Source organism: Drosophila ficusphila, unplaced genomic scaffold (assembly GCF_018152265.1).
Source record: "Drosophila ficusphila isolate 14025-0441.05 unplaced genomic scaffold, ASM1815226v1 contig_127, whole genome shotgun sequence".
Lineage (NCBI taxonomy): Eukaryota > Metazoa > Arthropoda > Insecta > Diptera > Drosophilidae > Drosophila > Drosophila ficusphila.
In genome coordinates, this window is record NW_025064016.1 from 2,265,796 (window position 1) to 2,292,272 (window position 26,477).

At 40.0% G+C, this 26,477-nt stretch overlaps 1 protein-coding gene across 5 annotated transcripts in view; it reads right to left on the reverse strand.

The window, feature by feature from the left end:
* LOC108096036 (fasciclin-3) overlaps nucleotides 1–26,477 on the reverse strand; it is a 90,882-nt gene that overhangs the window by 49,106 nt on the left and 15,299 nt on the right. The window contains exon 2 of one of the 5 annotated variants that reach the window (XM_043209460.1): nucleotides 1,316–12,998. The exons of the other annotated variants lie outside the window; for them this stretch is intronic. Coding sequence (XP_043065395.1) covers nucleotides 6,500–10,378 — 3,879 coding nt within the window. The 5' untranslated portion in view covers nucleotides 10,379–12,998 and the 3' untranslated portion in view covers nucleotides 1,316–6,499. Of the gene's footprint in view, nucleotides 1–1,315; nucleotides 12,999–26,477 lie in introns of those variants that run through there. 5 annotated transcript variants of the gene reach the window in all.

Genomic DNA, 26,477 nt, shown 5'->3' on the forward strand with positions numbered 1-26,477 from the left:
CCTAAAACTTCAGGAACTAGAACGGCAACAATTCCAAGCTCAACAACAATCTCAGGCAATCGGAAATGCAGAAGTCTCTGGTTCTCAACAAAGTGTGAAGAATATTGCATCCCAACAAAACATTCAAAGCTCATTATCGGAAAACCAATCTGAATCTCAATCAGGTTTAAAGTCACAAAGTATTGTTGAAAGTTCTGGATCAGCATCCTCTTTATCGTCCGATCCTTCCCAATCAGATTCGTTGCCTAATATTCCAAAACAGGACTATGAAGAGATGAACGTGGCTCCGATTTAAAACATTTATTAATATCAAAAACGCCACGAATGGGCTTTTCCCAAGGAAATGGAAAAGAATGGATTTTAAGTCAATTAAATTTTTGTTTTACCAATAAATAAATTATAAAACATGTAATAAAATTCTTTTTTGCAATAAATAGTACTAACGTGCAGCTCAAAGTTTTTAAGCAATTTTTATTTATAAAACAAAAATTCCTTTTTGCCAGTCAAAATAATTGTTATTGTCCAGCACCCAAGGAAGTTGCAAGGTTTGTACCTTATGTTAGTTACAAGGTTGTCCATCCACTAATTTGATTAACTTGTATCCCAACACTAATCTTTTTTCCGGTATCGAACCCGCAGAGATCGGCTAACAATATCATCCCTTAACAACCCTTAACGAAAGGCAGCTGCCGAGTCTTGTTAACTTTCAAATGCTCCTTTAATGTTGATTTAGCCACGGTTTTCTCACTCAAGCGTTAATAATGCTGCGAATAAGCGTACATAGCTAATTAAACAAGCAATGAGAGCTGGCCAAGCAATATCCAAGCATAAAAAGGGAGAAACAAGTATCATCCTGTCCGGAGTGCAGGAAAAATTAACATATGTCTAAGCTGGGACACGCGATTCCGGAGAGCTGCAAAAACTGGTTTCCCACATTCGCCTCGCTTCACTTTTGTGAACTGTTTGTGCAAAGCATTTAGTGCAGCAATTGAGTCGGAAATAAAAAATAACAAAAGGAAAACACAAGACAGCTTGTGCCTTAATTTTCCGCCAGAGTGGGCAGAAATAAATTTCCCTACCCGAAGTTTTTGGAGTTCGAATTGTTCTGCTGGGTCCAGGGCCAATTAAAATTGGGTGCAGAAAGTAATGCGTATTTGATATTGTCTCTTTTAAGCAGTTGTTTTGTATTTGGGGGATTGCGAGTCAATTAAAATTGGTTGACAGTTTTCCCCGGTCGCCGGCGGTGAAATCTCCAGAGCTTTGCGAAAAAGGGTTCTCTAAATTAAACTTTTCTCTGCACTCCCTCTTTTTTTTCTCCTTGGGTATTTTTTTTATCCTGGATATCGTTATTTGGCAAATAAATAAAATGTTGCGAAAGTTTTGCTATTTGAGTTGTGTTGTCATGGGAGATGCAGGGAGGAGAGGCCATGGAGAACTGACCGTGGCAAAAGTTTTTCCAGCATTAAGCCGGGCATAATTAAAATTTTCGTGCTGTAAGCCCCCGGGCATATTATAGCCAAGTTTTTCCTCGGCCCGAACTTGCTATTGGCTTTGTTTGTCCCGTTGATTGATGGTAAATAAGTCGGGTTAAGGAAGCCTAAACCCTTTTAGGGGAAATAATTTTGAAATTCAATTGAAGGAGCAGCTTTAAAGATTACATTGTTGCTATGTTAAATGGAATTGAACTGGCGACTAATCGAATTTACGAGATGCTCTTTTCCGACTTTTATTAGCCCATCGAGCATTTCTCTTTTCAGGATATTTCTTTTGTTTCGCCCATTTTAGCTTCGTTTTTACGCCAAATTTCATTTCAATAAAAGTCGCATTAATTTCATTTATTTGCTGTAATTTTTTTCCCATCGCCTTCGCCATTTTTATACCCTCTGTTCCGAGTTGCCCTTTTTGTGCTCCTGTCTCACCTGATCCTGCTGTCCATCAAATGGCCCGCCCACCTCGACCCTCTTTATCACTCTGCCGCCTCGTCCATTTCAATTAACTCTCAAGGATTATTTTATTATGTCAATCAATTTCCGTAACTAAAAAGTCACCAATAAACGAGTGACTGAGCCACTTATTTCTCTTGCCGGTGTTCGTTTTCGTTTAGTGTTTAATTTCCACTACTGTCTTTTTTATTATTTTTTTTTGCAGTTCGTTTTACTTTCCGCCCATTTTTTTACTAGTCACCTTTTAATTATGGGATGCTGCAGTTGAAGCGGGCTTTAATTAAAACTTGAATTTAATCGATGCAACTTTATTGAATGATGTTTAGCAGTGGGAAAAGAGGTGTAAAGAAAGTTCTTGTTAGTCCGGCACTAAGGCCCCTGATGGTTCGCTTCATTAGTATGGATATTATGCAGTGGGTGTATCAATAGGTTGGAAATCGATGGGGGAATTGAATGAATCCAGGTCAGTTGAGCGTACTTTAATATTAAGGTTAATACTTTTTTAAAAATAAGAGAAATCAAAACATTGTGTTCTCTATTAAATTATAGAAAAGTCAGATTTTTGTTTTCCTTAGTTAGTTGTTTTAAAAATGCACACAACATTTTATTTCTTGTAGGCCAGAGAAAGTAATTGCCAGTGGAAAACCTTACCATTTTCCAGACAAGGAAACAAAATCAAATCTTTAGTCATGAATCATTGAACACACTAACAGAGAAGAGGGGATAGCACTCAACCAATTATAAATTTGTGGGCGGGTCTGTAGGCGTATTTTCCTGTCAATTTGATTGCGCACATGGTTGTGTATTTGTAACTTGATATATAGCTGTGGGCATATGTTGGCACACAGAGAAACAACAACAAAGAATTGTTACGACCAACAATAAAATGACTCAAAAGCCAATTAAAGATAACAAGAGGCAACAAAAACTTTTGCCACAAAAAATGCATTAGCATAACCAAACAAAGTTGAGAAAAGAGAAAAGCTTGGAAAATGTTTTGGGAGGGCGGGAGTAACCAGGGACTTAGACTAAGACCTGTGACTAACCGCATAACGGGAAATAAATGTTGCATAAAGAACAAACAATTGCTGACTGCAATCAATCAACAGAGTTAAACGTTTCCGAGAACAGCCCAACTTGGCTCTTGAGTGACGAATAAACTGCAGAAAACTCTTCCCTCGGATGCCACGCCACACCCCGCAGTCTACAGTCCTCGGAATCGGGAACCCCGGAATCAAACAGGAAGGAAGTACTACGAGCTGCAGGAGTTAAAAACCTACAAGGCCTACATGACTACCATAACTTGCAAGACACGAAACGGGTTGAGCCAGCACTGAGCTTTAAACTGGGTAATCAAATAAAAATAAGATAAAAATGTAAAAGAGAAAAAGAACTTATATATTCAAGAGAAGGAAGTTTAAATAATATTTATAATAACAAATATTTTATTTATTTTACTTTCCACTGAATTTCTATTCTTATTTTTTAAAATAATTTGGAATTCAAGCAAAATAAAATGTAATAATTTTAAAATGAATTTCTTACTCAACTCTCAACCGATTGGCAATATTTTTCGCTGTGTAAGAAGTGAGGGCGTGTTCGTAAGAAGGCAGGAAAAGCATTCGAAATGAAGAGCATGTATGTGGCCATTGTGCGGAGTGGAATGAATTGGAGTGGGCCAGAACCGAATCAAAAAAGGCTGGGCAAGGCGAGTGAAGGGGGGCTTGGATCAGTGGCGGTGCCAGGGGGTGCAAATAGGGGGAGTTGGCTAAAAGAGTGCGGCCTAAGCCGACAAGTCTGACTGCAGGCATTCGAAAGTTGTCGGAATGCAAAGGAGGCAGCTTTGGCATTGAAAGAGCATTTGAATGCGGTCGACAAAAAAAAAACGAGACTGGGAAGCAAACAAAGCAGGGCGATGAAGGGGAAAAAAGAAATGCCAAGTGCATGAAAATGAAAGATGAATGGAAAGAAGGGTGAGCAGCAGATATATTTTCAGCTTTAATCGAGCGTGTTGGTGGATATGGGCGCCCAAAGGGAGCCATGATTTCTTTTGAAGAATTATTGACTCTCGGCCAACACTAGCCAATAAGAATGGTGTAAGAATCCACCAGCATCGATAGAAAAAAGTGGGCAGGAAAAAAACGTAAAAACTCCTGCAGCAGCTTAACAAGAAATTCACGTCTGTCAGGGCAGAGATAGAAAGATCACCGGATAAGCTGAGAATGTTTGAATGACAAAGGCAGTTGGTAGGCTGCGCAAGAAAAAATCTATTGTACGGGCCCAACTATTGTTAGAAATCTCTTGGAAATCTTTCGACATATGCTTTGCCTCCACCTGGAGTGCTTCATTTGAATTTATGCGGCTTGAGTTATTCAAAGCTGGCCACTTGAAAATCGAATAAAAAACCCGGGAGAACATAAGAAAACAGAACAGAAGATTTGAGATTTGGAGTAGCTGATTGCCAGCCAAGGGTGGAATGAAAATAAAGGGTTTCTTAAAGACGAATTTTTTTTCGATGGGAGCTGAAATCCTATGGAAGGCCCCATAAACAGATCGTTAAACGTTCGGGCAAATTGCTGGCACACGCAAAGTGGCACACCCAAACCGGTTTGCGAGGAGGGAGGCACTCGTACATCAAGATGACAACCCTGGCGAGGAGAAGCTAATGTTGCAACTTGCAGCGACAGCGAATGCCCCTCGAAACAATGCACGGCCCCCTTTTCGGCCACGCCCCCTAATGGCCCGGCCATAAAAAGCTCATCAACGTCATCTTCCCCATTGTCCCCCTGCAAAACCCACAAATGCTGCACATTGTGCAACAGCAGCAACAACAGCATCAGAAATTTGATAAAAATTACACAGCAAAAGGTAAGGAGGGAAAAAGTAAAATACAAGCGAAACACAAAACAATTTTGAAGAGCCAACGATTATTTAAAGTGAAGTCAGGCAACAAATGATAATGGTAACCGACCAACGACTTCCAACAAATAGCCGTAAGATACGCCCGGCAAAAGTCATGGAAGGCAAAGGAAAATTTAATAATAGTACAAGCACACAAATGCCACTTTGTAAATATGTTTTCTATACAAAAACCCTGAACAATCGTTTGGTGTTGCTGCTGTGGCTGTCGATGTTGCATGTTGGTGGCGGAAAATGTTTCCTGCAACAGCAACGTGGAATGTGGCTACCCTTGTATTAAAAGGTGTTTTCGAAAAAGCGTTAAGGCTAAGTGTTGTAAAATAAAAAGAAATTGTTAATAAATAAACAGAAAATAAAATATTTCTTAATGTAACGCATCAATAAATGTTATAATCTTTTAATAATAGCTAAAAAACCACAAAGCTTAACCCACAACTAAACGAACTCCTTCTAAGAGTATATTAGTTTTTAATTGCCCAATACCATAAAAAATTTGAATTAACTTTTATAGCAGCACCTCGATGTGCTTCCCGTTTTCTATGTTATTTTAAGAGTGCCTCATATTTTTTTATTTCTCCTAACTATCACTTGTAGTGCTATCGTTTTTATCGTTGGCTATTTCAACGCCATGCAATTAACACGATTTTTTGGGGTTATCAACATCCCATTTGGGGGCAAACGGCTATAGTTGACCATTTAGGAGAAAGGCGTCTCTCTCAACATGTGTTCCATAAATCAACCAAAGCCCAGAACTGGGATTGGGGATTGCATGTTGCGGAGCCACAAAACAAAAGAGAAAAATATTTAACTAATTAGAGTCATAAATCTGGACGAAATATGGTCTACCCAAAAAACCAAAGCCTTTTGGAAATGAGCATTAATAACTCAATTCGAGGGCAGCTCCACTGTTATGAATGGGCCAAATCAAAGCTTCGAACTTGCATTGTCCAAGTGTCAATGTTTTTGCCAAAAGGGGAGAAGTCAGTGTCAGTGGGGGACAAAAGAAGGTGCGTCCCGAATGTCGGGTAGATGAATGTATATAGAGAGACTCTGACCCAAATTGTACATTCTGATGGACAAGACATTTATGACACTGCGCCTGCCTTTGGGGTTATCGTTATGGTTATGGTTATGGCCCCGGTACACGGAACTCCCCGGAAAATCCAACAGACAAATGGCAAACTCATGGCAGACACTCTGGGCGATACATTTGCATGTTCAACTTGGCACACAATGGCGACTCCGATTGCAAACCCAAACTCAAACTCAATCCAAAACCCGAGTCCAAACCTGAACCAAACCTCTTTGCCATTGAAAGTCATGGTTTGCATTCGAAAAAGAAAACCTGAAAACCGGACCACAAAACAAAGGGGGTACATATTGAGCGGCAGAAATTAAGGAAGGAAAAGAACACCGTGTGTATGCTGCGGAATTTATTTGCGAACTGAAGTTTAGCAAAGGAGAAACATTTTGGTATACATATTTTCTTATCCCTATTTCGTTAGATCGAGACAACTATATAGGTCTCGCGATCTGTGTTTACATTCTTACATATACAAGCGTGCATTGTCACATAGATAATATACAGGGGCTTTATTTTCAACACCCTTCCTCAATGCAAGCATGTTTACAAAAATTTAGTACAAATTTAACATTTCTGTAAAGTCTTCATGTTTCTTCTTAGGGAGGTTCTTTGTCAAAATATCTGCTAACATTTCATTTGTACATTTATATTTCAACAAAACTTGACCATCCTTCACAACTTCTCTTACAAAATGATAACGAATATCAATGTGTTTGGTCCTGAAATGATGAACTGGGTTCTTTGTTAACTCCTGTGCGCTCAGATTGTCTCCATACACGATGATTGGAGTGCTTTGGTCTCCGCATCCAATTTCCAGTATGAGCCTACGCATTACTATGGCCTCCTTAAACGCTGACGATAGAGCCATGTACTCAGCCTCAGTACTGCTTAATGCCACGCTCCGCTGCTTCTCTGATCGCCAAGAAATCGGACCACCAGCCAAAAAATAGATGTAGCCAGTGTAAGACTTCCTGTCCTGTCTATCACCTGCCCAGTCCGCATCCACAAATCCACAAAACGGTTGACCACACTGCCTGTAGTGTAATTTCGTTTCAACAGTTGATGCGAGATACCTGAGCACATGCTTTATGCCAGCCATATGTTCAGCGTGCGGGTTTTGATTCCGTTGGGCCAGCTTCGAAACGGAATGCAAAATGTCGGGTCTTGTTGTAAGAGCTAGCCACATAAGCTCCCCAACAATGGACTGATACAACGAGGGGTCAACTTTCTTGCAATGGTCACTTGTGCAATCTACTTGGAATCCTGCATCCAGAGGTGTCTTGGCCGTCCTGCAATTTTCAATGCCATGGGTTCGCAATAAGTCCTTGATGTATTGCGAATGGCCCAAAGTGATATCTCCAAGATCGCCTTGCCTCTCTATTTCCATTCCCAAAAAATGGTTTAGCGGACCCTTGTCAGTGCATTCGAACGATTTCGAAATTCCGGCCTTAATTTTGACCAAATCTTCTTGCGTCTGGCAGGCTATAATGAGATCGTCAACATATACAAGTATTAGTGAAAGGTTACCTTCTCCACTCTGCTTGTATAAACATGGTTCGTTGTCGCAAGCAACAAATCCCAAATCCACCAGAACTCCATTCAGCTTCTCGTTCCAGGCCCTTCCTGACTGCTTCAAACCATATATCGCCTTCTTAAGCAGCAATACCTTCTCTGGATTCTTCTCGTCTAGATATCCTTCCGGCTGCTTCATGTAGACGGTCTCACTTAGATCGCTGTTGAGATAGGCCGTGCATACATCCATTTGATGAAGATATAGTTTGAGCTCCGCTGCGAGCGCTATCATAAATCGCACACTTTCTAGTCGGCAAACTGGAGAAAATGTTTCCGTGTAATTAACGCCGAACTTTTGGGAGCATCCCTTTGCCACCAGACGCGCCTTGAAACGCTCTATGCCGCCGTCCTTATTGTGCTTTACGTTGAACACCCATTTGCAACCAATTGCTCGCTGATTTTTCGGCAAATCCACGATCTGCCAAGTTTGATTGGCAACAAGAGAGTCATATTCTCTTGCCATAGCTGCGCGCCACTCGGGCGCATACGTACAACTCAAAGCCTCCTCGCAAGTCAGGGGTATCGAAACATTTTCCGAAACCAGAGCGCTCAGGATGTTGAATTGCTTCTTAGGGCGACCAGGTTGGCCAGTCCGGATAATCTTGGGTCGACCAGGTCCTCTGCGTTCCTCGACGTTCACATCTGCGTCCTTATCCTCAGCACTCTCGTAGTGATCTGAGCTCTCACTAGAGCTGCTGTTGTGCATGGATGCGTCAGAATCATTTTCTGCATTATCGGGCTCATCTTGCTGACACGGTTCCTCCAACTCCTCCAGTTCGATTGACACGGAATCACCCTTGAGTTCCACGTCATGTTTTTCGTCGAACAGGACATCTCGTTTCTCCACTAGTTGTCGAGCTGCAGCGTCGTATAAGCGATAACCTTTGGCTGCTACCGAGTATCCAACCATGATGTACTCCTTGCCTTTGGGTTGAAATTTGCTCCCCTTCTTTGGACCCTTGTCCAGAGCAACTGCAAGAGAACCAAAAACTTTTAGATGAGTTACACTAGGCTTTTTACCCGTCCACGCTTCCATGGGCGTCATGCTCTCCAATGCGCTGGTAGGAGACCTGTTTCGAAGATAGACCGAAGTGTTGACTGCTTCTGCCCAAAAAGCATCTCCAAGTCCCGCCTGGACCAGAAGGCACCTTGACATCTCCACGAGTGTCCGATTAGCCCTTTCCGCGACTCCATTTTGCTGGGGTGTATACGCTATTGTGAGCTGCCTAGCGATGCCGTTATGCCTGAGAAACTGATCGAATTGCTTGTTGACGAATTCTCCTCCGTTATCGCTTCGCAGACATTTGAGGTTTTTGCCTGTCTGCCGTTCCACCAAGCTCTTGAACTCAATGAACTTCGATAGCACCTCGTTCTTCCCACGCAGAAAATACACAAAAATCCTCCTGGATTTGTCGTCAATGAAGGTCAAAAAATACTTGGAACCTCCCAAAGATTGTGTCGGAAACGGTCCACAAACATCTGCGTGTATCAATTCTAATAATTCCTTAGCCCGGTTACTTGTCGATGTTGGAAAACGCTGAACATGGATCTTGCTAACCATACACGTCTTGCAGTTCATATTTTGTGGCAATGAAATATTTTCTACTCCAAGAACCATTCCTTTGGATACCAGCTCTTTCATGCTAGAGAAATTAATATGGCCGTATCTCTTGTGTAGCAAAACACCATCCACTGCTTTCATAGCAAAACACTTACTTCGTCCGCCTTCGAACAAATACAGGTTGCCGATCTTATTAGCTTTCACAATGCATTCACCATCTTGCACTACCTGGGCGTTTTTCATATCGAAGATCACCTTGCACCTGTTCTGCACAGCACTGCTTACCGACATGAAATTTCCGTTCATCTTTGGAACATAGAGAACATTTTTTAGCGTCAATATACACAGGTCTGTCTGTATCTTGACGTCACCTTTTCCTTCGGCTTGAAGAAAACCAGCATCGGCCAGTCCGATCTGTTCTGTGTGCTTCTCGAATTTTGTGAATAGCTCCTTTTCACAACACATATGGCTCGTTGCGCCACTGTCTAAGCACCACACTGAGTTCTTTAAGTTGCTGACGTCACATGCATTTAGCAAGCTGCTTTGGCGGTTCACCGTGTTTTTCGCCAACGTGGAATTGTTGCCGTCACTCACACTTCGACACTGTGATTTGATGTGCCCTTTCTTTCCACACTTGAAACAAACGATACTTTTCCGTTTCGTCTGCAAGTCCTTTCTTGTCTGCATGTCTGTGGACTGTGCTGCAACGAACGCCTTTGTACTGTCGCCATTCTCGTCTGTTACTCCTTTTCTCTCACTCTCTTCTTTCAGCTTTATGGTGAGAACCTCAAAGGAAGGCAACTGATCTCGTGTCTCTATAGCCACCACGAAATTCTCGAACTGTTCTGGAAGGCTCGACAGCAAAACGATAGTGCGAAGTTCATCGTTTAGCTCTATGCCTATTCCAGCTAGACCATCCAGAATTTCCACGAACTCACTTATGTAGGTCACCATACTTTGCCCCTGCTCCATCCGCTTGTTGAGCAGTTTCTTGTATAACTGTACTTTTCGTACAGGTCCGCTTGGCTGATGTACATCTCTCAATTTCGTCCAAGCCTCCAACGCAGTCCGACAGTTCTTGATATGGCTTAATTGAGAAGTCTTTACACTCAATGTAATTGTGGCCAACGCCTTATTATCCAAGGCCACCCAATTTTGTCCTTCTGGAACATTCGATTCCGTAAGCTCTCCAGAAGTGACGCTCCACAAACCGGAATGCACCAATACAGATCGCATCTGTATTTTCCAGGTGACATAGTTAGTCTCCTCTAACTTGTCAATTTGATAAAGAGCACTCATTGTTCTTTTTCCTGAGTCACACACCGCACAACCTTAATTTTACTTCTTTAGTGCCTGGGCCCATAACCTATTGAGCGGCAGAAATTAAGGAAGGAAAAGAACACCGTGTGTATGCTGCGGAATTTATTTGCGAACTGAAGTTTAGCAAAGGAGAAACATTTTGGTATACATATTTTCTTATCCCTATTTCGTTAGATCGAGACAACTATATAGGTCTCGCGATCTGTGTTTACATTCTTACATATACAAGCGTGCATTGTCACATAGATAATATACAGGGGCTTTATTTTCAACAGTACAGACAACTGCAGTCGATGCACGTGCATTACATATATTTAAATTTGAAAGTTTTTCTCTTTCGGGTAACAAAAAATATAAATAAAATATTACTGCCAGTTGGCTGTCAATGTTTTTTCTCCTTTTTCCTACCATTTTATTTTCCATATTAATTTACGAGTTTATTGCTAAAGACATCATTAAAGTGAAAGTCAATTTGCTGGCGATTGTTGTTTCGTTCATTACTTTTTAGCTTCTAATATTTCCGAAGATCTCTCAGCTGGGTTTTATTTATGACCGCAAATTTTTCTTGTAGGATTTTTCCTTTTATTATTCGGTTGCCGTTTTATTAAAGTGCGTGTCTAGCCGAAAGTAAGCAAAGCTAATTAATGACTTGGGCGCTGCTTCTTCATAAAAGTGAGGGAGTTAAATTAATTTAATTTTTCCTCGCGTTATTATGGTTGATTTTTTCGGAGCTTTACTTGCCTGCGGTAATTTATCATTGCATAACAGACAGTTTGGATAGGTTTTTTAAGAAGTCGGTAAACTCCTTTTTTGTGTGCAAAAATAATTGAGATTTTTTTGAAGTAAATTTCATTAAAAATGTATGGTTGATGCCAAAAAAGAAAAGCTCAGGAGCAAATAATGTCAGATACGCTCGTATCTCTACCATTCTCTTCCCGTTTAAGCATTTTCAAATGGGGCAATTCACATTTCATTAAATCCCGCGAACAACACCCAAAACTAGAAAAGGAAAACGTTAATTTGCTTTCGCGCGGGAAAACCCCAAAACTTTAATTACGCTAAGCGAGTGTTTGCTGTGGGGGAAAACTGTCTGACGGCCGTTTCGAAAAAAAAAGGAAAATGCAAACAAAGAGTGTTTGACCGCGAACTGGCGAGCTGCACACTTCCACTAAACTTGATTCAAACAAAAGAGCGTTAAACGTTTTAGCGCGGATATTGAGTCTGATGCGAGGAATGGAATGTAAAATTGTTTAGAAAATACAAAGTTTAACAGTCGACAGGCGACAGTTTGAAAACTCGCACTGGAATCCAATAAACTCCAATAGTGAGTGGGTGGTGTGGGGGTGAAAAGTGGTTGGGGGTGTGGGTTAAAAGAGAAGGAAGGTTGTCGGGAAAGTGGCCTGAGTGCCAACGCAGGCTGAGTCTAAGTGGTTGGGCTAGAACCAAGCAATGCACTGCAGAAAAATCTATATATTTTTTATAATTATTGTAAATTGAGTGGAAAACATTGTAATAACAGATTCTTTTGTAATTCAAAAATTGTTTAACTTAATGTGAGACCCTTCTTCTTAACTAAGTCGCGATAAGCCTGTAAGAAATTCTCGCAGTGAACTTTAGTAAACTTGGTCAAGAGAAGAGCATCGTAGCCCGCTGGAATGTGAAAGCCATCGCGTCATCATTGCCACAATCATAGTCAGAGTTGCCGGGGTTTTGAGTTTGGAGTGTGGAGTTCGGAGCTGGGAGCTTGTGAAGAGTCGGGAATGCGTGTTGGACCAGTTGGCACGTTTCTGTGTCAGGAACGCTATTTTTACGGTCAAGCATGACCGAAGAAAGAGACAGCAGCAAAGGCATTCACATACGGCGAAAGAGAGGGCGCTAGGCTTTAGTTTTTCTTTTTTTTCTCTTATTTCATTTGGTCGCGCAGACCTGAAAACTTACTTTCTGGTTACCATTTTTATGGCTCCCATTCTTGGCCTCATTTTAATTGCAAACACAAACAGAGATAGAACGAAATGGGGAGGGGAATGGGTAGGGAAAATCCAGCGACACAAACTGCACTTTCTATGCAATCCGCGTTGTCTGAGAATGGTTTTCTATTTTTATGCCACTTTGGCTTGGGTACTTCTTCTTCTTCTTCTTTTGCTTGTAATTCGCTTAACGCCGCTAGGTGGCGCTGCTGATGGCCCCTGTTGACCCAATTGTCCAGAAATGGCCCGCAGCCGAGTGGGAATCCCCTCGATTTTTCGCCCACTTCTACCCGCACTTTTCCTTCGCTCGCCGCTTTAATTGTTGGCGCGAAGATTTTTCTTTGTTTTTTCGCTTTTCACTTTTACGCTGGCCGGCGGCAAAGTGCCTCTCAGCTCCACTATCCCCTCACAATTCTGCGTTTTTCCGACTTTTCCTTTGCATTTTGGATTTCTGCTTCCGCAGCTCCTACACTTTTCCGTTTCGGCTCACCTGAGTTGAAGTTTAAGTTGCAGACGAGCAAATGTTTGAGTTATGCGCGAAGATTATCTGACTGTATTTTAAGTTAATTGAAAGGAAATTGTTAACCTTTCGGCGGCGGATATTGCAAATATTTTAAGGCTGATTAACATACCTGTAACGAGAGAAGAAAAGTAAATTATTAATATTAAATAAAACACATTGTCTTAAACTTCTTGTAAGTATAATTTTCACAACAATTCTCCGTCACGCGCTGTCCGTACACTTAAAGTAATTTCTTTTGTTCATGTGTTATTCATTTCAAGTCAGAAACCCAACCCTGAACAGCAAATAAGATGGAGAGGCTATCCCTCCTTCGCCTAAAAGCAAAAACAAAAGAAACTTCTCATGTCAAAGCAAGTTATTTTTCTATGCAAAGATGCCGGAGGCTCCTCGGAGAACATTTATTTACTTAATATTGTGTGCATCACACATACGCCCCATTAGACAGCTAGAAAGGAACAAAAACAAGAACATCAACAACAGACACATAATAAACAGACTTTGTTATTGTTTTTCTCTGGCTAAATTCTTTTTGTTTTTTATTTTTTGTTTTGTTTTGCCTGGGAAAGGGCGAAAAAGCAGCCACAGGTGGTTAATATGGTAACTTTCACACTTAGCGTCACCTGCATTTTCCACCCAATCCGCCCCACAATTTCAGCTTCGCGCTGCTGTTTGTTATGCCATAATTTACATACATTATGCATGTTCTCGCTGCTCGCATCTGTATCTCAGGTACATTGAACCTGCAATGATTGCAGGCAACAAAAAAAAAAAAGAAAAAGCTGGCCAAATGGGAAACGGCAGAGAGCAGGAGCTGCAAAAAGGTGCCGCGGGGGGTGTTGGTTCCTCGGCTTTACATGCAAAAACAAACAAAAGTTCTTTTTGGCAGCGGCAGATACAGCAACTGTTGCTAGTTTCCGGCTTCCTGTAGCGATGACAAATTTTTGCCAGCCATCCAAACATTTTTTTGCTGCAGACCCCTTCTTTTTTTTTGTTTCTGTTTATTTTCCAATTTTTTGTGCATTGAGTGCGCGGGTTTTGAGATTGGCAGTTGAACTTTGGCTTCGACTGCTGCCAAAGTTCACTTTTTTGTTTGCCGGAGAGTTTTGCATTTCTGTGGGTAAAAAAATGCAACAACTTTTTTGGGTCTAATAATCGGTTTTTGTTGTGCTATTTATTTATTAATTATGAAGAATTCTCGTTGCGCCCAGGGAGGAATGTTTGTTACTTTTTATACTCCTAGGGCTTATTAACAGTATATTAATAGAAATTAAAAATTATAATAAAAAAATTATAAAAAAAATTATAATTAAGTATATTTTATTTTTTTTTGATAATATCTTAATTTTCTGAAATCCGTTTTGTAAGTCGTTTAAAATTAAACATATTAAAATATTGCACTCTTCGACCTTTTACGTTCTTTTAGCCTTTCTATTAAGCTATACGTTTTTTATTTAACACACTGTTTTTAAAAAAATTTTTATCAAGTTCGAATTAAGGAAAGATCTCAAACTGCTCGTATCCCTTGGAAATGTTCACCCAATTTCCTTTCGCCACACACTTAACCCTTTTTTCCACTTCCCTTTCGTGGTTTCATAGCACTTTGCCATTTTCCAACTCCCACGTACAAGTTCACAGTCTCCCAAAAGCATACAAATTATTTAGGCAATTTGCAGTCCATCCCCGAAGCACAGCTCAATTGCGAAGTTATTCACATCTCCGGCAGTTCGCATTGGGGATCTACTTTAAATAATGAAGCTATTTTCGCGTTCAATTCCCATACGCAGCCAATCACTTCGCTGTGCCAACAAAAGGGCCAAAGTCGAACAATGCCAATGGCACGAGTGCAGAAAACTTTAGACTAAATCAATAATATAAAAAAATGTGAACGGAAGGGGGTGGGCAGGAGTCATGGGAAGGTTTAGGAATCCCCAGTGCAGCAGCATCTTTATCTTCATCTCTATCTCCATCTTCATAATCGCCATCATCGTTGCCATGGACATTCCGTGGCACTTCCCCTTCTCATAACGCGCACCGAACACGTTTCCCTTATCACCAGAAGGGAAAAATAAAGGGGGAAATCTTATCGGCATGCTTGGCATTCATAAGATCTCTGAATCGAAAGCTATAGCCCGCCAAATCGCAGAGCTACTTACGTCAGGCCGTTTGCACTGAGCGCGTGTGTGTGTGTTGCAGTGGCAACAATGAACCCCCAGCAAAATATGCCCGACATAGGTATTACCTGTCTTTTGTATAACCTCGCGATTGGCCGGGGAAGTTGTTCGGGGGCACAGGAAATGCTTTTGGCACGACAGACTTTTCAATAAACTCCCTCAAGCGTGTGCATTAAGTGCAGCAAGGGAAGCCGAAGCCAGCCAAGTCACAGTAGTACTGTGTTTTGAGTGGTGCACAGTGGTATAAAGCTCATTAAAAATTAAAAAAAAAATAATGAAAATTAATTTCAATTGCTTTCTATAATAAATCTTTTCACATATTTAAAAGAGATTTATTTTAAAGTAGAGTTGAAGGCTGAAAGGTGAGAAAATCTTATTTATTCGCTATTTAAATCCGGAGTTTTTTGGTTGAGTGAATAGTTATGTAAAGTTATTTTCCATATCAAACTCATTTTTTTTGTTTTAAGTTCCAACAAATTTTAAATATTTCACCTTCTCTTTTCCCCCACAGTGCATGCATCATTGGCCGCATTGTGGTAGCCACAAATTCTTATTTGTTTCTTTCATTTCTAGACCGACTGGCCTTTCTTTTCCGCTCTTTTCCCTCCTTTCGCCAGGTTCCTCTACCTTTCTCTGTCTTTTTCACTGTTTTTCCCTTGTGTGGCTCGGCAATTTGCATGGCTTGAAATTCGAATTTGAAATGGAAAAGTAAATCGTGTAATGTGCCTGCAAGAAATTGCCTAATGCCCCAACGCTCAGCCTGAAGTAGAAAGAGAGCGGTGGCACTGCACAGAAAGAGACGGGGAGAATTGTGAGACTGAGGCAGAAAGAGGTAGAACGGTTGACTGCCTGACAGGCAATTCCAGTCCGCAAAGTGCGGAGAGTGGCTTCGTGCTAAAAACCTTAACCAGAAGCAACGACTTTGAGGCATATGGGACCGCAAGTAAAGGGAAAACCAAGCTTCGTAAAAAAAAAAAAAAAAAAAAAACACAAAATGAAAATAGAAGCAAAACCAAGGAAAACTGAGACGGAAAAAGCAGACCCGCGTAACGAGGAGAACGTGAGCTTTGTGCATCGGCCATTTATGATGACGACGATGATGGCGATGAAGGCATTTCCACTTGTTGTTGTTGCTAATACACCGTAAAAAATTTGAGATTTGTACCTTGTACTTACTAAAATAAGAAACCAATACAGAACATAGCTTTTTTAAACTCTTTGTTTACAAAACGTGACTTGCTTTGTTGTTTTCTTATTTATTTATCACATTATTGATTAGGCCATATCAGGGCAAAACGAACTCATTTTTTCTGCGTGCTGTTGGTATTGCTGTCGTGCATGCACCGGCAACAGCAACAACATTAGCAACAGCAGCAGGTGGTGCATGATTGCATGTTGCAAAACGGGGAGGAAACCCGGGCTGGACTTTCTCAAGGGGTTGCCTTCGTGTTGATCTTAAACTTAGATAAATAAACTTCAACTTCAAGGAAAAGCGAACGGAACAAAAAACTTTTGAAAAAAAAGTTTGGTATACAAGGGGAAAATATTTAAAGATTTTCCAATGCACATTTTTGTGCAGCAGCATTAACACGTTGTTGCCCGAACAAAGGACCGGCGAAAAAATGCAGACAACAAAAACGAGAAAAACTGATTCTTCAACACGGCCATTGTCCACTCACGAACGAGAAAGGAGAAGCAGCCTGAAATGGGGCATTGAAGCGTGGAAAAGCCGCCCCCACTTTTCTGTAAAACTCCAATACCCCCACGCTACCATGCTGTGCTCAGCCATGTGACAATTGTCAATGTGAGACCATAATTTAAGGTTTAAATCGGCGAAGCAAATTCCCAACATTTCACTGCAAAATGTAATCAAAGAAAAGCGACCAAAGCGAACTTCAATCTTTGCATGAAATTTCCAAAAAAAGGAAAGAAAATAAAATAACAATGAAATACCCTTCACCCTCTGGAATGCTTTTACACTTTTGCAATTTCAGTTCAATATTTTTTTTTTTTTTTAATTTTCCTCTTCGGTTGTGGTTGCTGCTGTTGTTTTGTCACATTGCGCATACGTCACGTTGGCCCCAGTTTTTGGCTTTACTTCAGACATTCGACTTTTTCAACTGATAGAGTGCAGTAAGGCAAAAAATGGAAAGGGGGATTTTCGGGGGGTGCTGGCCTTATTGTTTCGTACTCGGCGACAGCCTCAAGCAAAATTATACGCATGAGCGCCACGGAAATGGCAAACTCGACTACAACAACCGATGCCAAAAAAAGGAAACTACAGAGGCCAAAGCACAAAACGAAAAAAAAAAGAATAATAAAAACAGCAACAAAACAAACAGAATTGAAAGCAACACCGAAAAGTGTTGCCAGAGTGAAGGAGACAAAAAAGTGCAGCATTGCATGTCTAAATGGAAAAACAAAGGCTGCCATTTCCACCTGATGCCACGCCCCAAACCCAACACTTGGCAAGCCAAGGCGGAAGAGGGGGAAAAGCTGAGGAAAATCGGTGTATGAGTGAGTTCCGTTGTAAAAGTTGGTAGGAAATCAAAAGAGTTTTTGTCATCATGATCAGAGCATGGTGAAGTTGAGTGAATGGCAAGCATCTAAGGGGTATGAAAAGGAGGTCTTTTGTGGTAAACTGGGGCAGTTTAAAGAACGGAAGAAGTGGATACAAGGATTAACTTTCAAGGCGATTTTTTAATATAGCTGCCAATTGAGAGAGCTCGAATGAACAAACTAATTTACATGAGCTTATATATTTGAATGATATTTTTTAGTAAAGATATTAAATATAGCATGCAATCTACAGGAAATCAAAAGGCCTTATCCCCATAAACCAGAATTTTAATGCCGTAATGTCAGCTGATTAGTAAGCAAAAGAAGAGCAAAACATTTGGCCTGGAAAACAAGTTGAGGGTCGTACGGAGTCTGAAACTTTTTTGGGAAACTACAATGTTATAGGAAAGCCAAACAGACCAAATGCAAAGTGACCCCGAAAATGGCAACATATCCAAGTGTTTTCCGAATGCTTTGTTTGCTTGTGTGGCCAATGGCCAACTGTGGTTCGGGCAAAACCCTTTCACTTTGAAGCTGCAACTCTCGGGTCACTGCTGCCAAACGGCTGGACAGGATTAGAGCCACTTACAGCCGGAGTGGCCAGTGCCAGTAAAAATCCACCAGTGGCAGCAGCAGCAGCCGCAGCAAGCAGCAGCAGCAGCAGCAGCAGCAGCAGCAACAGCAGCAACAGCAATATCATAAAAAGCAACAGCTAAATGCCATAAAGCCGACGCGAGATCCAAGTGTAGGCCAGGCCATGGATTAGTCGGAGTTTTTGGCCGGGCTCTTATCTATTTGCCCCGAGTGATGTGAAAGCTAAGCCAATGCTCACTGAGCTCGTAAATTAATTGCCTCGGTTCGAGAGTCCCCGAGTGGAAAACTGGACAGACCAGCCAGAGTCGCCTGCATAATGGATGTTAGCTTTCCATTTTCAGTTGACAGCATTTTCCAGTTTAATTCGGTGCGTTGCACTTTGCGTTCGGCAAAAACGGGGAATCCAAATGTCTAATTGAAGTGCGATCGCTTGTTTTTCTAGCAGTGTGTCGCTGGGAAATTGACAGTAATTAGATTGATTGCACTGCCTTTATGCAAATCGCACGGTTATACTTTGGCAGTGATTAATTTACCGGGCGAAAGTAATTTTCGCTTTTTAAGTTGTCGTTTTGCAATTATGCAGTTCATATTTTATTTAACCTTTTTTTAGGGGGCGTTAAGTGGGTGTGGCTGCTTTCAGGTGAAAGCTTGCGACAAGTGGCTGTCATCGTTGCCTTTGTTGGCTGCTTTTAATTGGCTTTTAATTATTTATTAATAAATTTTTTTTCCACTTGCGACAATGAAAATGTTTGCTATTTGCGGCCTTCGCAGTTATAATTTGAAACTCAATTAATTAAAAAGATATGTTGATGGACTTGAACTATTTTTCGCTCAAAGCGTAAATGTGCGTAGAAAAATGTGAGCTATTTCAGGAAAAAAAAAGTTTTTTTTTATTTTTTGGATTAATGATACAGATATACTTGACAATTTGAAAAATTAATATTTAATTAAATTGTACTATCGTTTTGTATTGCGACATAAAATAAGTTATATCAATAGATGCAATTTCACCCTACTTTTCTTCACTTGTTCATTGCGACTCTCATATGTATTTAGTTATCCACACCAATTCACTGGCTTCACATTGTCCAACAGTCTCAATTACGTTCAATTGTCCATAATTTGGAAGCCAATTTCAAGACCGGATATTGCTTAAAATTTATAAATTCCAGCCAAAGGCATTATCTGCCAAATAAATCAGCTTAAGACCAGCAATAAACCGCAGATCGGGTCGAAAAGTTGGGGAGTAAGCCACATAAAATGAAGGGGGAGCACTAATTACACAGATTTCATGTTAGCCAAGTCCGAGCCATTCTTGGCCAGTCTCCAGTTAGCTCGCCAATTTGTACTCCACCAACAAAAAAAAAACACACACACTTAATTGTTGTGCCAAGGGAGTGGGTGACTGAGGGGGTGAGAGGGGGCGTGGATCAGACTTGGTTAAATTTGTGTGGTAAATTTTCATGTAAATCGCAGCTCAGCAAATAAATCGACCGAAGTCAACATCAAGTCATCAGCGTTCAGCCAACAGCAAACAGCATTCCAAGTCGGTTTTAACTGCCAAATGTGGAGCAGGCGCCGTCTGAACTGCAACTGCCTCATCCCCCAAAAGCACTGAAAAAAATGTCCTGACTATTAAAATACTACCAAAAAAATTGTAGGTTTAACTTCTAGAAAAATATAAGACATTTTGAATACAAAAGAATATTGCTATATTTGAATATCACTTGAAGTATTTTTGTACTTTAATTTTTTATATTGATAAGAATTTAATTTTTGTAACTAATAAGTATAGCTTTCTGATAATTATATTTTCATTGTGTCTGATCATAATTGCATATACCAATAAATTTTGGTCAGTGTGAAGTGATCCGAAGTTGAAGTCAACATGCATAAGCATAAGATAGTCATCATCATGGCGGGCGCATTAATGACTGCCTAAAGGGGGGATTGCGGGGTTCCATTCGACGGTGAGTGAGGGGTTATTTGGCGGTGGGGTGAGGAGGGGGTGGTGCAGCAACGAACGGAGGCAACAATTGTTGTGGCTTTGCATTTGCGGCGCAATTTATATGCAAGCGATTGCAATGCGTGCACAAAACGCATACAAATGTAATTTGCAAAGCGCGCGCTCTTGCCCCAAATGCAAACAGTTCGGATAAGATGGGTTAAGGGGAGCGGCGAGGGGGAGGGGAAAGGGGAGCGTGCATTCAAGGGTTAAGGGGCCGGCAGTGGGTGGTTTTGGTGGTAAGCAAATTCTGCAGACAAGGCGCACATGAAATCAGTAGCAAACACACAAACGCAGCTGCATGGCGGCTCATTTTGGTGAATAATTGAGACAATTACGCATATAGCATATAGAATGTGGCGTATGGGGGTCGGGGGGGTTAGAGCCCCCCTTTATGCCCTGCAGCCCTGCGCGTGTGCCATTCAGACAGAGATCTAGGCAATTTGTATTTTAAGTGGCATTAAAAAATATATGCATTAACATATATATACAAGAGCAGCTTGTATGGAAATGTGGCGCACATAGGAAATAGGCATAATTATATCCACGCAGGCAAGCCAGCCATAATATGTTATGCAAGACGCGTGGCAAAAGGGAGTATACGTATATGGAAAACTGCCGCAAAGAAGTCGGCCAAAGAACCCACAAATTAACTTTAATATCACGGTTCAAAAATACATTTAAAAAGGGAAAGCAGGTTTCGTTTCCCTTTATTCTAAAATAGTTTCAACAGCAGAGCTGGTTATTTTGTTGAATAATTTAAATAAATCGTAAATTAATAATTAACAATATATTATTTGTCTGGGAGGAATATGTTTTATGCAAACACTTAACTCTTTGTTAAAGCTTCTTGGATTTTTTTTTTAAATTTCTTTAAGCTTACTTTTTTTATTTTAATTCGGCAAGACTATTTGCCAAACTATTTGTTTACTATTGCACTTATCAACTTGCCACATTGGTTTAGCATTTGCTACCTCAATCTACACATTTGACTTGGAGTTTGGGCTGTGGTCTTCCAATCAACATTTTGATTTGCCCTAATTTATATGTATGTTTCCAATTTCGGACAAATATATCTGCCCAAAGCTTTGCATAAGTGAATCAGCTTAATTCCCAACTGAGTCACTTGAAAAATATTTTTTTTTTGTAATTGTCTGCCCTCTGGCATATTCATTTAAATTTTGCTCTCCTCCTCCACTGAAAAAAGTTCAAGTGGCAAGTTCCCTTTTGAGGCAGTCGGTTTTTTTTTTTCTGTTCGGGAGCATGAACTTTATCAATTGAGCATGGAAATAGTTCTCTTTTTTACGATGGGGCTCAATTTGTACGGGGCAGCGGCAAACAATTGACTTTGATGGGCCATTCCATATTAATTTTATTAATTTCTGTTTTGGCAATCAAAGCAAAGCCAGCAGTCAATTGTTTTTTGTAGCCACACAGCAAATGACAGAGAGTGGGGAGATGTAGGGGAAAAATGCTAAATTAATCATTAAACGCGACTCTAGGGCGAAAGTATTTTAAGTGAGTTAATTGTCGAGGCAGCCGTTGCAACCAAAAAAAAAAGAAAAAAAAAAAAAAAAAACAAATAAAAAACAAGTACGCAAACGAGGCCATAAGTTATGCCATTTTGCGTTGGCAGTCCCCCACAGATTTTTCCCCCACTCCAGAGAATTGAAAAGTTGAAAAAAATTACCGTAAATGTTGTTAATTACATTTTCATACACAACAACATCAATTCACAGCCCTTGCACAGTCCGTGCAAAAAGCTCGCGCACACTCGTCCAGTTAAAATGTGAAAAATGCCACAGGAAAATAAAAATAGTTTACTAAAACTGTGAACCGTGTTGCATTTGTTGTTGCTGTTATGCTGCTGCCTCTGTGCAAAACACAAAACACGAATTGCCATTTAACTGGTATTTTTTATTTAGGAGTACGGGTATCTGTATATAGTCGGTGTATCCATGCCTGCGGGCCTCTGGAGAGTAAAAGATACAAATGCTGGGGCTTGTTTTTCTGGCCATGTCGGTTCAGCATATGTGACCCGCTAAATATGTAACTAATTAAGGATTATCTGCCGGAGGGGCCGGACAATTGGCAGAGACAGGACAACGAAATATTTCCAATTGTAGGTATTCTTTGCTTTTGTTTTTGGTCGACTTTAAACGAAATTAATACTTGTGACAAAAAAACTCAAATAAGAGAGATACATTTTAATTAGTTTTATGATTAAAACATTACCCTTTGTATGTAGTACAGTTCCAAATATTTACCGAATAAAGAAGTACTCTAAATATATTTAAAATTTTTTGGCACATCTTTAAAAAGAATTTTAGTGAGAACTCCATTTCCTGTTGTTTTTTCCACTTGTGCGAATACTCTTATTTTTTTTTCTTAAGCAATTCGTTTCTAATTGCTGGTAATTGTCTTTTCTTACCCGTCCTCCCCGATTTTCTCTTTCTCTATGAGCAATTCGCAACAGCTGCGAGACCCAGAGACCCACAAAACTGAGGCAGCAACAAAAAGTAGCATGTAATAGCAAATTATGTTGCAATTACAAAAGCAGCGCAAAAGCAAAGCGAAAACAACATGAACAACGGGTAAACTGAGAAAAAGTTTAACAACAGCACATGTAGAGGATCCACGAAACCCCATTTTGCCCCTCTAAACAGAGTTCTCTATGTGTTTTCGCAACAACCTAATTGTTTTCTTTTTTATTTTTTTTTGTTTTCTGTTGCTTTGAGCCAAACTTCTTTCGGGCAAGAGATACGTAAACACGAAAACAAAAATTAAAAAAAGGGGTAAAAATAAACCAACAGCTAAATTGCAGGAAATTGTCAAGTGGCTCTCTAAGCATTTTGGTTCCACCTTGAATATGGCTTTAATCGATTTGAAACTGAAAAAAATTAAACGCCTACATGAAAACGTACACAGGCAAACACTTTAATTTATGTCAATTAATAAAGACAGCTGAGAGAGCTTCTAATTGACCTTCTTGAGCGTAAAAAAACTTGTCAAACTGATCAGAGACATTACAACAATAACAGAAAAGCTTAAAAACTAAAGCCGTACAAATTATCAGAACAACTTTCTCCGCAAAAACACCAGACGGAAACAAATCATAATTGTTAGTTAAGACTTTTCTGGGGGGAAAACTTGTTCTTGGTCACGTTTTTGTGTATTTTTCATGATAATTAATTCACCTTTTTGTGATTTCTCATAATTATTATGCAGAAATTTTTATGAGTTTCCACGAAACAATTAAGTTTTGTTTTGCTTGAGTTCCGCAAAAGTTAAAAGAAAACACAGATTTAAATGAAAACTCGTTGGGTTAAAAATATTTAAATCATTGAATGAGAATAAAGGTTAATAAATACGGGGAGATGGGCCTGAGAAAGTATCTGAGATTTTTGGCTAGTTTGTATTTTCTATGCTTTTGGCGGTGAGTAAGCTAAAATTTGGATTATTTGGGGCATTGACTTCGTTTCACATAAGAAGCTCGTCAATTGACTTAGTCATGTTTTTTTTTTATTGAGGGGATTACTTCACACATGCTAACGGTCAGCCTGAAATTACTTCTCACCATTATTAATAGATTTATTATTATGCTCTGATTTTAGGAAAAACATTTTATTCTTGCAATGCTTTTACTAATTTGAAAACAATTTATTTTATTTCTGTTCATTTGAATTTCTTACTTTCTTTATTTTCCCCACACTTTTTACTTTCGAAAATCATTCAACTCCGTATTTAATAGCTTTTCTTCGACGCACAATAAAATTACTCGTTGATTGAACCGCACTGAAATCAATTGCTTTAAAATCGAATTCCCAAGAAGGCTAATGAATGCTTTAACCCACTTCAATCAACGCCTTGTCAAATCAGAACGGAAATATTTTATAAACATTTTCATAAAAACCCAACGGAGAATAAATCGAATAAACAATGACAGCCGCAGAGGAGGCAACCGCAGATGCCATAGGAATTAAAGGAAATTAAATTGAGCAGGCAACAAAAACATAAATCGACAGAGGAGGAGTTGCCATTGTTTATACCTATTCGTTGTTGTTTTTATTGCAGTCGATGGTGTTGCATGTTTCTTGTCACTCCTCGTTGATGGATAAACAAAGCGAAATGCAAAACTAAGCCACAGAAAAAGGGACAGCGAGCGACAAAGATGCATAAACAAAAAGAACAAACAATCTGCAGCCCACTTGAGAGAAAGGCACTTGTGTGTATGCCACACATGCCAAATGAAACATGCCACTGGATGGCTGAGATACAGATACATTTACAGATAGAGGAATACGAATGCACGGATGCAGATACATCGGGTGAAAGGGGAGAGAAGACGAGAACGATTGGAGAATGTCGAACTGCATCCGAGGAGTGATTCCGGCTGCCTGCCAAGCGAAACTCCGGCAATGTTGGAATGATAAGGGCCTGTGGCTCCCTAGATTCAATTGTCACTCCTCCCATTATTCAAAGATTTATGTTACGCCCCCAAAAAACTAAAAAAGAAGGGCTGCAACATGCGGGTCTACAGAACATGACTAATTATGGTGTAATAAATTTTCTTTGCAAATCCGCAAATGTCTACAGTCAAGCTGCGCAGTAAAGAATGGTTTTATGATCAAGTTACTAGTTTCTCATAAATTCTTTGGGTACTTGTATAAATTTATACCTCAAAACTCTATATTTGTCATAATGCTTTAACTTTTAAAACAACCAGAAGTGATGGTACTACAAAAGTTCCACTGTATCGGTATATCTGACAGATACAAAACCCCACTTGGCATGCAAAGCTCGGCACTTGTCTGGCACTCAAGTGGTATCTCTCCAAACTTCCCTCCGTTTTCCACTCCACCCACATACCCATCACAATTGGCATTCTTCAAAAATTCCACAACCCCCTCGCCGAAGCTCTTCTTTCCATTTGTGTGTTCCATTTCCTGGGAGTGCAATCAATAAATATTTTTCCTTGAAATTAAACAGGGCTTACATTGTGGGCGAGAGGCGGGCGCATCAGTAAAACAATCGAAATACAAATAATGAAGAATAATGAGCACAGAAGGGCTGCATTGTAAACTGGAGTCAGGAAAACTTGAAAGATGCAAGGTGGGCATTGTCTGTGTGAAGTGTTTACAGAACGGGAATCTTGAGATCGTTTGATTGTGGTGTATTTTCGAAGGCAAAGGGGAACCCTTTAAAATTCATCGATGTATTTTTGTTTCTATTCTTAGTTCCGAAAATGTGTTCAGAGATTATCAGAGGAGAACATTGGACATAGTGACATACGATTACAAATTAGAAAAGGGGAATATATGTCAGATAAATTGGGAGAATTCACTCTTTAGGGAACCATGATGCATAAAGTGTGAATTTAAGCACCACGTTCAACAAAAAGGCCAACAAGAGTTAAAATCCATTTGAAAATAATAAACCCTTGGTGGGAAACCTACTACGAAACCCCAACTAGCCACTAACCCAGTAAAAAGTTAAAGGGATAAACCTCACCCACGCAACCACACCACAAATCCTAAACCAATTTTGTTACTCTGAAATTTATATATGGCAAATAAATATTTTTAGACATTCAACTATTTATTTTTGTATTTGTCCGCGCGGGCCACTGTTATTTGCATTTGATTTTTATGTGTTTTTAATGGGAAATAAAAATGAAATCATGTGTGCAACAGATTGTGGTTCGACCCACCGATTGACCCGCCATTCTAAATCTCTGAATTGAGAATATTTTGTGGATTTGTTTCGCCCGTTTGGATTTTGTGTCACATTCGAAGCGACAGATTAAAAAAGAGCGACCCCACAACATTGAAAACAATTGCGGATTTTGGTTTTCGGGCCGCAAAACATTTGATTTCATTTGGTTGCAAGTCAATTGATTTGTCATGAGCCACCCGAAAAGCCCATTTTCTAAACCGCAATTGGTGAACGTTTGAAATTCAATTAGAATTGACTTCAGTTTGTTACGTTATTTTTTGGAGTTCCAGAAACTTTAATTGAATTGGGTGGGGGCGTTTTATTTTTTTGTCTGATTTTTTGCAAATGAAATTGCATAAAATGAATGTTAAAGTTTTTGGTTCTGCCACGCCCCCAAACGAAATGTTCTTAAACGATATCACAAGGCAAAAATCACGAAAAACCGCAAAATAGGGGGAAAAAATTGGCAGCCCAGGAAGCGAACGAAAACAAAAGCCGGAAAACAATTTGATGAAAGCGTACCGAGAAACTCATGCTGAATAAA